Source organism: Falco naumanni, chromosome 8 (assembly GCF_017639655.2).
Source record: "Falco naumanni isolate bFalNau1 chromosome 8, bFalNau1.pat, whole genome shotgun sequence".
NCBI lineage: Eukaryota > Metazoa > Chordata > Aves > Falconiformes > Falconidae > Falco > Falco naumanni.
In genome coordinates this window covers 18697334-18711024 of record NC_054061.1, presented here as the reverse complement: position 1 = coordinate 18711024, position 13691 = coordinate 18697334, and the positions used below count along the sequence as shown (strand labels likewise).

The 13691-nt window shown below is 47.4% G+C and overlaps 1 protein-coding gene across 1 annotated transcript in view; it reads right to left on the bottom strand.

The window, feature by feature from the left end:
• FGF18 (fibroblast growth factor 18) overlaps nucleotides 1-13691 on the bottom strand; it is a 73045-nt gene that overhangs the window by 9058 nt on the left and 50296 nt on the right. Inside the window, exon 4 of the mRNA XM_040605191.1 lies at nucleotides 9890-9996. Within this exon, the coding sequence (XP_040461125.1) occupies nucleotides 9890-9996 (107 nt within the window). The remainder of the gene's footprint in view (nucleotides 1-9889; nucleotides 9997-13691) is intronic.

The following is a 13691-nucleotide window of genomic DNA, read 5'->3' as shown; positions in this document are numbered from 1 at the left end:
TTGCTCCCTGTTGCAAGTTAAATACACCAGCGTATTTGCAAAGTAACATTTAGAAGAAACATCATCCTCACCTTTGAGACACTCAGACCAACAAAAATTGCACTTGGGAGATAAGATGCTCTGAGGAAAGCAATCAAATTCAACTTGACACTTGCCAGCACAAGACACACACAGCACACCCTCTCCACCCAAACAGGGTGAGTCATGACCAGGGCTCAGGGATCCCCTCTCAATAATTTTAATTAACATTTAACCTTAAGGAACAGAAATACTCCAACATGACACACAGCTGCAGCCACCAAGAAACACAGGCAATAGGATGTTAGCAGCTGTATGGTGACACTTGCTCCCTGAACACAGAAAGAATTAAATTAAATTATCATGCAGCTTTGAAAAGGCGGTACTTTTTCCCTGGAAGGGGATATACAGCTTCCAGCCATAGGACAAGGAAAAGATTTAGAGATCAAGCTTACAAGCTTGGTCTGCAATATGAACCTTGATTTTGCAAAGCTCCAGTCTGGGAGAGAATTGGTGCTTCTTAGGAATATCCAAAGGAAAACATGAAGTTCGCTAAAGAGGAATCACAAGAAATCCATAAACTTGTTACACTCTCTGGTGACCAGGCACAGCCTGGAGATAAAGGGCTAACACTCACATCCTCAGCTGAGCAACTGCGACTCTCTAGCATAAAAAAATACAATGCAGTAATTAATTTTTTAAAATAAAAGGATAAGGGACCTTTTGCTTTATTTTAGAGAAAACACAGCATTGTGTCTGTGATGACAAGCTTATGTTAACGGGAGATGTTCATATATGGCTTAAACACGACTACGACGACCTCTTAACCACATGGCCTAGCCCATGAAACAATGTATGAAGCACCAGTCCCATCTCGGATGCTACCACCACCACCCGAGGAAGCCCTGCTCACAGGATTCACAGCTCATGTCATGCACAGCTCCTCTACTCAGCTTGGTTAAAGCAAAACCTGCTGGCCTTGCTCGGCCTGAGAGGATCAGCATCCGTCTGGGGTGCTTAGAAGATTGCAAGAACTGAAGATAGCACAGAAGGACGTAGCACAGACCTTAAATATTCACATTAATAAGATGTTAGGTGACGTCCAGCCAACACTGTCAATGTCCTGCCCGGCAAAACAGCTGAACACAAATCCCAGCAGCCCACTGTGGGTGTAAATATGCTTAATGATGTGCTCCATTTATGAAACCCAGGACCTAAATCTATCAGAACATGCAGGTAAAATGTACATACAGCACTAACAACTGGTCAGCAAAGGGAAGACACTGGCAAATGCCTACGTGGTGGCACAAGCCCCTCTCTCCATTCAGTGCCCTGAACAGCCCAGTCTTCTGGCTCAGCCAGCCTTCAGGGATTTGGCAGCCAAGCTTACCTGCATGCATAGGCTAAGAATTGATGCAATTTTAACCATTTGTGAAGCAAAGGAGCCTTCTCCATACAAGCATATTTCTCCCACCTCCTCAACCTCTTGTGCCATGTGAGCTCAAGCCCTGCCGGTGCTCCCTGGCTACCCCCATTCCCTCTGCAAACTCTCCCATCTCTCCTTCCCAAGCCTTGCAGCCATTCAGTGCTTGTCAGCACCCACCAACCTGCTCTCCCTCTTCTGCACACCAAGCTTCAACCTGATCTCTACTCTCCCTACAATACCAAGATCAGCCACCTGCCACCCCACACCAGCACAAACCAGCTAAACTTCTTCCATAAAATTCATCACCCACATTTACATCATTTTGCCCTCTCCTTCCCACCTCCAGAGAAACTGCTGTGCCAAACACTGCTATAAACAAACTGCCACAAATACAGAACCAGGACAAGGCCCATTGCTCATAGCAAATATTAATGCTGTAAAGGTCCAGTGAGCTCACACAAACTCCTACCATTTTGAAGGAACCACCGCAGAATCAGAGCCTATCCACTTCTGTGCCAAGGCAGCCTCAGTACAATAAACACTGGAAAGTAGTTTCACTGGGCTCAGCTATAAATGGCTTCTTGGGAATCATGACACGGTTGTGCCATCCAGAACGAGGATTCCTGGAAAAGCCGGGTAACACTCAGTGCCTGACGGTTGCCTCTGCTCAAGGATAGGAGCTGTGGCACCGGGGCTCCTGCTGGCCGGGCGTGCAAACCCAGCACACCGTACCCCTCCGGCTGACACCTCATCCCTTCCCTGCATGCCCACAGACCCACAGCGGAGGACAGGGTTGCTGCAGCCCTTAGGGAAGGTGCACCATGGGGTCTGGCCAGCTCTTAGCACGTTATACCCACCAAGAAGTAACAGGACAAATGATTGTGCCCACATACCCTGAGACTGCGTGATAACAAGATCCCTACCATCACACCTAGCCACTTCCCCTCGGGGAATTCTTCTGACATATTTCCAGCACTGTAAAGGTTTGAAACTGCAACAAACAAACCAGATGATGCAAATTCCACCAGCACCCACAAAAGTTTCAAGGCGATGCTTCAGGTTGCCCAGCAATGGGAAAGGAGCAGCTGTGAAAGGCTGCAGTGTTACCAAAAGCCTCTTGATATTTAGGGGCTGAGAGTGGAGGAGGGTGATGGCTGATTTTAGCTTCTACTTCTGCTTTTAATTTCACGAGAATCTCAGCTTCTAAGTTTTCAGAACAATAATTCATATTTTTTCCACTGGTCGCAGGAAAAAGCCTGATTAGGTGAATGCAGAAGATTCTAATGGCTCAATCGAAAGAAAACTGGTTTTGTCATCTCATTGCTTTTAAGACCTTTGCAATCCTGCAGGCCCTGATTCAAGATTTTCAGATACTTGAGGCTGGTTTCGGATCAGGTCCCTGTTCAAAGTACGACAGGGTCCAAGGTTGCTTGGTTCCAGGTTCCACTGAAGGCGTTTATTTAGATGACTTAAACTAAAACGAACTCACAGGGGAGTGAAAGCCTGGGAACAGTTGGCTTTAAAAAAGGACCAATCCCACTCTATATGAAGAACCAGACTACAGTTCAAAATGAGATCTGAGTGGGATCCAGCAAAAGCCATGTCAAGTTTTGCTTTCACATGAGATGCCAAGTCAGAATAGTTTATGGCTGAACATGTCACAGAGAGATCCGCAGAACGCACGCTATTAAACCCGACACCCCACTAATTCTGGTCGTGTTTTTGTTGCAAATTCAGCATTCAGCCCCAGGAATTGTTAGGTTTTACAAGCCCCTTTCAAGCAACCTGAATACTGTGCAACTCCAGCAAAAATCCTGGATAAGCGTCAAAACCCTGTGAAACTCAGAGTTCTGCCCCAAATCCAAGATGCAGTTAGGCGTGGGTTTAAATACACAAGCTGAGGAGGGCCAACACCTCATCTACCACATCGGTTTCAAACTGCAGACCTCAGAGTGCCCCTCTGCCCTTGCCACGCACCTCCTGACACCTCTGCGGCACACCTGGCTGTCGGGCTAGACCCCAGTACCGGGAGGACTCGCACCCAAATGCCAGGCAGGACTGGGGCACGCAAAAGGCGTCAGGCTCAGAGCTCATTCGAGTCTCCTTGTCTTGGGCTAATGCGGACCCCTGGCCTTACAGCAAGGCACTGGTTTCCCACCATCGGTGTTTCAAAGGTAGCTTTTCAAGAGATCTCAACCTCAGCCTTGACCAACGTCAACTGATGAAGCAGCTGTTCCAGGTACATGGGTAAAGCTTCGGAGAACCCACCTGGTGTCTCCTAACCCGGGCAACTCTTGCTGTCCTACAAAGGGTGGCTCCCCCCGAGCCACCTGGAGCTCCTGCAACACAACACATTCCTTCTCCTGTCAGGCCAGAGGTACTATAAAGGGCCAAGACCACATGCATGGGCCATAGCGAGCGCCTTCACTCTTTGATGCTGTCAGAGTTTTTTTAGCCAACTTTCCTGACTAAACACACACATGCTTCAAGAAAACCCCTATTTTAAAGCTGTAATGTAAACAACCCCAAATTATTACTATCCCCTAAAGGCTACTGCTGGCAGGCATCAGTGATAAAGCTCTGCCAGAGCAGTCTGGCATCTAGCAACAATTTGTTTGTTGTCCTGCAAAAATACAGAGAGCCTTGCCATATGGTATTAGCAACTTTCTGGTAACATTAAGAAATATATTGGCTTGGAAAGCAGTTATCGCACCAGAAAAAATCTTACGTCTAAGAGGCAGATCTCTGCTGTAAGTGGTATCAGCACACGGTGCTGGTCAGGGGTGGGGGAGAGGTGATGGTGGCCAGCAGAGCCGTGCCCCCTCCAGCCCCTGGCACAGGTGACAGGTCCCTGGCGCAGCCAGGCTTCAGCTGGCACAGCTTTTCTTCGGGAGCTGGACCGTGCTCGAAGGCACAAGCTCAGCACTGCTCGCCTGTGCTTTGTGAGCGTCGGCAGGGCTTCAGCGCTGCAGACATGGCATCAGCACAGCTGTCCCCAGAAAGCACCCAAGTGCCCTGTCATCGGCCTGAAGCAATGCCTCGGCAACCCTGACCAGCCAGGGGGTTCATACCGTTCACTGAACAGCTTTTTCCCACTGTTCACATAAAGCACAGAGAACAGAGAAATAAAACTCACTAAACTCATTAAAATGTTTTGGTTTGTGTCGGTTTTTTTTTAAAAAAAAGTCATGTATACTATAATGATTTTCTGAGAGTATGTATATACCAGGTCACTGAGGATTTTTCAAAGAAAACCCAAAGAAAGTGGTGCAAGTCAAATGTGGATTTGGTGGGCAATCACCTATTTTGTAGTATCACATGCTCTCGGGCTTGAATTCTTAGAAGGAGCTGAACTGATGTAACTAGCAGGGACTTCTCGGGATACAACGTTACTGCTCTCACCTTCTGTAGGGCTGGCAGGGACAATACCTGTGATAGATCCCCCATTCTGTCTATCACTTTTCTAACTCTGCCCCTATTTCTGGAATTTTCTCTGTGGCCACACCCTACCTCAGAAGGACTCACCCCCACTTACAGCAGTGCGGGAGTTTCCTGCGGACTCTCAGTATCCAGATTCCAGCCGTCTCATGTGGAGCAGCATGACACAGGAGCACAGCACGCGTCTGACAGTCACCACACTGCCCAGACTCCACCTGCATTCCGAGTCCCATCCCACCCTGAGGAGATGGCTCTGACACCCACCACCTGCTTCTCCTTCCTGGAAGAGCTCGAGGAAAGACGTAACGCACTGAGAGATGGAGCTGTTCTCAGAATGAAACCAACAGGGAACAATAATCTGCTGGATCTGGAAAAGATCTAATCCACCTAATGCCACAGAAGAACACTAGTGGGATTGCTTGGAGCATCTTCTGAAGAAACTTCTGGATCAAATCAAAGATGTGCTTAACTCTTTCTCCATACTTCTCAAATCTGGATTCCTTCCAGTCATTACTTACCTTCCCTGCTTCTATATCTTGCTCTGAAAACTGATGTCTCCCTCGAGACACTCTGCAATAAGAAGACTCTCCTCCCACTTGGCAGCTCTGCAGGAAGACACAGTCCATCCTCCTCTGCCCTTGGTCAGCCCAGAAAAACAGGTCTATTCTCTCCTCTCCCTTTATAGCTGGGAGTGCAAAATACGTCTTACGGATAGCTGCTAGAACCTGAGTGCTGGTGTTGACCAGAGCACATGATCCCATGGGTGGCTGGTAGAGAGCCACAGGAAATTCCCTGGCAACAACGCCTGGGGATTAGGAGATGCTCTGATCACCATGTCCCAGCCGCTCACCCTAGCAGCACCAAAAGGAAAAGCCATGGCTTTGGTCATCTTGTAGTGGTGCCGATAGATCCAGTTTAAGCTCCACAGAGATCACGGACCGCTTGCAGACACTCTCCTGACAAGGGGATTGGGAAATCTCTGCAGCGCCTTGCAATTGCAGAAAGCATGGATTTGCTGTAAGGACAGGCCCAGCAAGAGCAGTCAGAGGTGGCCAAGCTAATTAACAGCCACCTGCTCACACCCTGGGGCTGCTAATCCTTGCTCTGGAGACTTAAAAGACTTACCTTTGTCAGTCTTCTACAAACATGAAGTCCCCGCTTTATTGACACCCTTATCTCAACATATGAGATAAGAGAAGCTGAGGCACAGAGAAAATAACACAGAAGGGCTCCCCAGGAGAACCACAGTTAGAAACTCAGAGCTCCTCAAGAGACCTTTAGCTCCTCTTCCCCCCTAATACTGAATTATTGCAAAAATTCAGAGTCCTTGTGTCTGAGGTGACCAGGCACGTTGCACCTTGTCATGAGTGGATAAATCACGTTGCAGCTGTCCTTGGAAGCACAGCTGAACCTTTCATAGTCCCCTTCTCCCCCATGTCTGTAAGAAGCTCGAGATGAATAAACAGGAATAATAATAATAAGCCAAAAGATTTTGAAGAAAAGCACCTAGCATTCCTGTTCTGAGTTTTCATACTTTCTCGTTGCAATATAACTCCACCATAAATCCTGGAGAAGAGAAGGCTCCAGGGACACCTTATTGCAGCCTTTCAGCACTTAAAAGGGGCCAGTAAGAAAGACAGGGACCAACCTTTTAGCAGGGCCTGTTGCAATAGGACAAGGGGTAATGACATTAAATTAAAAGAGGGTAGATTTAGACTAGATGTAAGGAAGAAATTCTTTACGATGAAGGTGGTGAAGCACTGGCCCAGGTTCCCCAGAGCGGTGGTAGATGCCCCATCCCTCGAAACATTCAAGGTCAGGCTGGATGGGGCTTGGAGCAAACTGATCTAGTTGAAGATGCCCCTGCTTATTGCAGAGGGCTTGGACTAGATGGCCTTTGAAAGTCCCTTCCAGCCCAAACTATTCTATGATAAAGTTCAGTGTTCCATAGAAAACTTCAGCAAAATCAGAAAACTCAGGACCTACAATTTCTACGTGTCTATACATAGAGGCACCAAAAACCGACAGGCAAAAAAATATGGTCAGAAGGAAAAAAATAAACATTTCTTGAGCCTTTCTTCAATATAACACCAAGAATCAATGAAGAAACACAACCCAATTTGTTTTCCCCTAGTGCTGGCCACTTTCAACAGAAAGTTCACTCCCTGTACAATACCTGCCCTGTCTCCAGTTTTCATAAGCAGCATATAGAGCTTCAGTGACCTCAGCAGTTGCATGCTGCAACAATAAATAAAATTAGAAGCCTGAGCAAAACGACTCCGAGCCTTTTGGCCAACATTGGCCATGAACAAGCAGTTGGTAACAAGCAAGTGAGGGAGAAAACACAAGGTTTGGGGCTCCTGAGAAAGTTCTGTCCGATGGCCACCAGTCCCGCTGGCATAGGTGCAGTTTCTGATAAAGACATGAAGAGGCAAAGGCTGCTCGTCCCAGCCCTGTGGTTAGTCTGTTCTCCTGCAACACCACCGGCTCCGAGGTGGGGAGCAAGCCCTGCCCCTGGAGCTCTTGCATTCGGCACCAGTTCCAGCTGAGAACAACAACAACCTGCTCCGGTCTGTAATACCCTTTGTAGGTGATTATGGGAAACAAAAAGGACTAAATTCAAAGCAGGTTTTCAACTGGGGGGGATCCAAAACTGCTGACTGAGGAGGAGAACAAAGCCAGATGGCATACGCTGGTATTGTTAGGGATTATGCAGTGTAAGGCAATAGGAAATGAGCAGAGAAAAAGACCCGGTTTGGTCCCATGGCTCCTCTCTTGCCAAATGAACATACCGGGGCGACCGTGAAACAATCAGTTTATGGGTTTCATTCCCCTCCACCCCCAGACTGAACTTAAACATTTGTATAAACCCAGGCGTAACTTTTATCTAATGTTTTCCTTGGGGTTTACTAGCTGTTTAGAGCATTCAAGCTAAAAACACTCCCTCAAATTCTTGCCACAAAAAGAGCTGAAACTATGATACTAATTAAAACCACACTCTTTGGTATCAAGAAGACATGCTATTATTTTCTTTTTTTGCTCATGAGAAGCTGTTAATATGGGCAATGAGTCTGGAACATTTTCCTTCCAAACACCATTCTCCGTACCCCCTCCTGCTCAGGTCGGCTGGTTTGTGAATTTGTCAGCAGTCTGGGATGGGAAGGTTCATACTTAAAAAAAAAAATAATTCTATTCTTGTAACAGCAAACCATTTGCCAACTTAACATTATGAAAAGCACATCAAGAAAAATAACCAAAAGCTTTACACTGCATGAAAGGTGACAAGCTAAAGAACTGTCCTGCCTTGGTGCCCAACAGGTGAAATCAAGGGATGAATCTTGCCTAAATATACAACACATTTTGAAAAACTGCCTCTGACTTTGCGAAGATGCTCCTGGACACTCAGCACAAACCAGGAAAGGATGTGGGTTGCACTGTGTACCACTGCTGATCCGCCCTGGGGTAAAAGCTATTAAAGGAAAAGGTAAGATTTCATGCTCATTTTACCCCATCTAATTTGAATACTTTAAGGTCTCCGTTACTGTGGTATCAGCACCTCATCAATATCCACAAAATTATCCTTATAACATTTCAGGAAAAAGTGCTATTATCACATTTAAAGGATGGGAAATTAAGGCACACAGAAAAATAAAAATTAAATCAAACTAAGGCACACACACACACCCCAAAAAAATAAAACTCCAGGTTTGTGTTCAGTGCAATCCTCAAAAGCATCCACATGTATCCTGAGAGGTCTAAATCTGGTTAGAAAACAAATTTCCTTGTCCAAGATCCAAAATCTCATTCAAAGCAGCAATGGCACTGCAGAGGTACAGGGAGCAGAAAGAACCAGCTGCTTTGGTCCAGTCCTCCTGGAGCACCAATTTCCAAGTCCCTGCCAACTCTGAGCAGCGCCCTGGATGCTACCTGCTTGGCCAAAGCAGCTCGGCAGTGGCCCAGGCAGGCAGCCACGGCTAGCAGCTGCCTGCCAAAGATCTGGGCTTAGTCTCGACAGAGGCATCCACACTGCTCGTGAGGAAAACAGAAGTGGCAGGAGGGATGCCCGGGGCAGGCGCTTGTCCCGCAGGTGTCATGCTCAGGACCACAAAAGTAAATAATGTTTCATCAGAGCAATTTGTTTTCTGGTTTCTGTTCGGGAGTATGGCTTTTGCTGTGTTGACTCAAAACAAAACTCAGCTTCCCTTTTTCACAGCCACAGAGATGCTAGATTTCAATTGCTGGTGGTGCAAAGAGCACACAGTGGAGGAGGGGGTCTTTATTTTATTTTACATTTATTTTTTGGAGATAATTTAGGTATGAGCGAGCTCCTGCCTGGTTAGCAAGCTTCTAGGTTCACCAACAACACAGAAGAACTGCCTAAGTTACAAAACCAAGTTAATACATAAAAAATATGACTTCAGCAAAGAAGTTAAGCTGGATGGGTGAATATGCTGAGTTTGTTACGTTTCCATTGTGTGGGGATCCAGAGTAATAAAATATCCCTGTAATGCTAGAACCATGAGGCCCAGCCCCGGTACGATGTTCAGGTTCCAGTATTAGCTCTGTCACAGCTTCCCGTGGCTCCCCGCTGAAAGGGGCCTGACGTTGCCCACCTCCCCAGCACCAGCCTCCCCAGCACAGTGCTCCACTTGCCCTTTTACTTTGAATTTCCCTCCAAAGAAAGATCAAGTAACGAAGTTATTATGGAGACGGCCACGACACTGGGATGCTGAGATGACATCTCATGTCAGTTTAACACAACCACAAAGCATGAACCCACCACACCCGAAGCATCATCAGAGAATCCCAGGGGTGGCTGCAGAGCTCGATTTTAGGGGTGTGGGGGAGGGCTCGGGGAGGGCATGGGCTGCCCTGCAAACCCCACGTCCCCTCCGTCCTGCTTTTCATTTGAGGCTGACAGGCGAAGCTCGAACACATCATTACAGCCTTCAGGAGGCTGCTAAAGGTAACACTCATGTTACAAATGAATTAATGGGAAACACTTACCTTCCCCACTAGCTTGCCTTTCCTGTTCATGCAAAGGTAGAAGTCTGTCTCCTTCCCTTTGATCCGGACTTGACTGCCAAAAGTGTCTGTTTCCACTAGAAGCTGGGCTTGTAAAGGAAGAAGGAAAAAAAAGCATTTACCAATGTGGTCCCATTAAGTCAGAGCATGCAAAGCTCATCAGCATGTTGTCCCATCACCTCTACATGAACCACACGATGCTGGAACGCTCTGCAAGGCAAGAGCCCAAGGAACCACCCAGGGGCTGAGCTCTGGGCTTGGTCACAGGTGCAGATCTGACACGTCTCCACTGGCTTCTATGTGGATGCTCCAGATTTAATGCCCGTTTAGCAGAGTGTGCATACACACATGTGTGCTTCATCCATCCGCACCAACCCCACCAGCCCATCAGCAATATCAAGCTCAATGCTAATGCTCTCCTTCACGCTGCAGAAGGGTTCTTGGACAGTAAGAATGTGGCTTTTATTCTCATGAAGATAAAAGATTAGCACAGCAAGAACAAAACTCCTGTCCCCACAGTCAGCAGCCCTCAAACACTGCACAGAAGTGGTCCAGCCACGTGCTCATGGCGCAAAACATCGCAGTGATGTCCCGAAGCTCACCACAACAGCTAGCAGGGGAGAAATTTGGCACTGCTTATTCTGTCTGATGAACACCCGCCCTGCAGACATCCTCTGTGTGTCTAGCCATGTTCCCAGGAGGTCACTAATTACTTTCTGGCAGTCCAGGTCCATGACTCCTGCTCTACCTGGGGGAAATATGCCCAATTTCATAGTGCCTCACACGTTTGGTGAGGCTAGAGCTCGTTTGCAGCACTGCCAGGAGCCACAGTAGAGGACAGATTTCTGCTGCACCTCCATAAACCACCTGCCCTAGTACAACTGTATTTGCAGAAGTAGCCAAACTACCACCCAGATGTGTAGCGTGCCATCACCATCTCAAAAACCGAGACAAGTCCAAATTCAGCGTTTTATTCCATCTCTGATCTAAACATGAATTCCAGTCATGCTCAAGGTTCGGGTTCCAGGAATTTCCCTGAAGAGGCAGGAACAGGCAGACTGGACATTTTGGTTCAGCTCCATCTCCGATACAGAGGGGGAGAAAGGAGACATGGTCAAAACACAACACAAGAATGTGTAAGTGTCAGCAAGTGCAAATCCACGGTCCTGCTCTGGAAATACTCATGCTTGTAAGACCCAAGCCCTACCGTAGAAACACGGCTTTTGCCAAACTCTGGAGAATGTTTGATCTGTGCTGCAAAAAGTCACATTCTTTTTGGCATTCATATTTCAAACTTTAAAACCCTCTAAGAGCAAATATGCTCACTGTAAGGATTTACCATGGGGATAGAAATAGGAGTTTGTTTCATTTAAACACATTAATATTTTTCCCACTTGTAAAGTCAGCTTTTGGCTTCTGCAGCAGTGCAAATATCACAAACCTTTAACTCACAAGGGCCCTAAAAGGAGTTTTTCCTTTGCAGCTCAGTCACATATGCAAGTTCAGGGTTTTCCAGTTACTAGCTGCTTACATTTATTTAGGTCTATCTGTTAAACTTGTTATCACAGGGAATATTTAAAGAATAACTTCTTTCCCACAGCAAGTGGGATAAAGCCTGTATTATAGCAGAATACTATTTGCAGTCATGCATAAATATGGATATTTATCTAAGCCTTTCAGAGACACACCATGGCTTTGGGTATCCATGATGGAGAGCAGCTTGCGAGCGACAACTGGGTGCTGCAGGCTTTCCCTCCGCACCTGCCAAGGTGGCATGGAGCCAGTGACTACTATAGGTAAAAGGAAGGGCCACGTGAGCCAGAAATATCGCAGTAAGGATATCAAGATAAGCTAAGCCAGGATGGCGGAGGACAACACAGGGTCAAAGACCAGTCTTCAAGAGGAGGTTAACCAGTATGGCATGTAACTTGGTGAATGTCCACTGCTCTGAGAAGTTCAGGGAGGCTGCTCAGGTACAACGCAGCATTAATAGAGAAGGGAATAGCCAAAAGTATGAGTGTCTTTAAAAAGGTGACTGTGAAAGATCTTCCCCCGCCATGAGCAGAGGCCTAACGGCCAGCCTCAGAGGGAGAGAGCAGCAGCCTGCACACGAGGGACCGTTATGGAGCCAGCACAAGAGGTGCCAAGGACTAGCCCAAAAACGATAGCCAACAGTCAGTGCCGAGGAGTTTATCACGTGTCAAATCCACCTGGGCACAGAGACAGACCCAGGGCCACCCACCGAAGGGGTTCAGCGAGGGCTGACAGCTTGAACGCAGGCAAGGACAGGACGCGGCAAGCTCCCATCTGAGCTGCGAGGCGTTCCTCGCCTGCTCCGGTCTCAGTGCCGTGACTAAAGCTGCTAAGAATACCGCTGAACAGCAGACACCAGCTTTCACCAGTCAAAGTAGGAACCAACGCTGATAAAACGCTCCAACGCGAGAGCCTCAAGCTGCGGTCCCGACGGACAGCCGGCAACCCGCACCTCTGCGACGTGGGTCCCCACTGGCAGCTCGCGCTTGGGTGGACAAACACAGGGCACACCGGCTCGTGTTCCCCACCCCCTCACTCTGCAGCCAGTATGAGTAATATCCAAGCTGATTTTAATTTGAAAAATATCACCTTAAAAAGATGCCGGTTCCCTGCTGTGAAAATTAAAACCATCTGGATGGAGTGATTTCAAATAATTAATCTAGGTCTCCTTTGGCACCGCTACTAATTAAAATATGATACCTTCCTCCCCTTTTTTAAATAAAGAATTTAAATAAAGTTTAAAGATCTAATAAAATAATGTCATAATTTAGAACTAAATGGAAGTCACCTTTCCTGTGGGCTGCAAAGGTTATGCCAGTGCTGAGATCCCTCCCCGGCTAGTGCCACAGCACGGGCTGAGCAGCAGCTGATGGGCAAGCATCCAGTGCAACACCTCCAGCAGTAAATACACCAGCATACATACCCCAGTGCCCCGAGGAGGCCTGCGAGCCCCAGAGCTCATCCTGCACCCAATGTCTAAGAGAGAGGAGTGGAGGGGAGGAGGTTCAGCAGATGCCATCTGCTCTCCACTGTGACCCTACCTGCCAAAGTACAGGCTAAGGCCACCCATGGGTACCCACTTCTGAAAAATTTGAGTCTTAAGATGGTGGAAACATTCTTATTTATAGGGATCCTTTACCTCTTTCCTACAAAAGATATCAGTGCGGCTTTAGGGTTGGGTTCATAACCCACATGGCTTCCAGCCTAAGGCACCCCTTCCAGCCTATTCTCCTTTTTCCAGCAGGCATCTCCCTAAATCCTATCAGGAGCCCAGACTGGGACCTTGCACAACACATCTATCAGTTAAAATCAGCTGGGATGAATCCCAGCCCTGAACGCTGCAACAAGAGTTTCAGGGGGACAGAGGCTGGCCCAGCAAAGGGGCTGCTGAGGTCTCTCACCCCACTGCCATGCAGCAGCAGAGGAGCTCAGTCAGCACCGAGAGGATTTAAGTTAAACTGGACTTGGCTCGTGCTCTCATCTCTATGTTTAAGATGCTACAGCTGCAACACAAAAGCACCAGGGAAAATCTCCAAAGCAATTTCCACTGAAAGCTCAGGTAAAATAAGTCCCACCAAGTGTCCCCACGGCAGCCTGCTTCTCAGGACACCTGACTTCAGCCCCACTGGTCCCTGGATACACTGTAGAGAGATTACAATCTTCATTTTCAAAAGCTCTGCACTCTAGCCGTCAGATCAGGTATTATTGTTTAAATTCTTTGACATCTAGATATTCTGATATACTGGGGGGA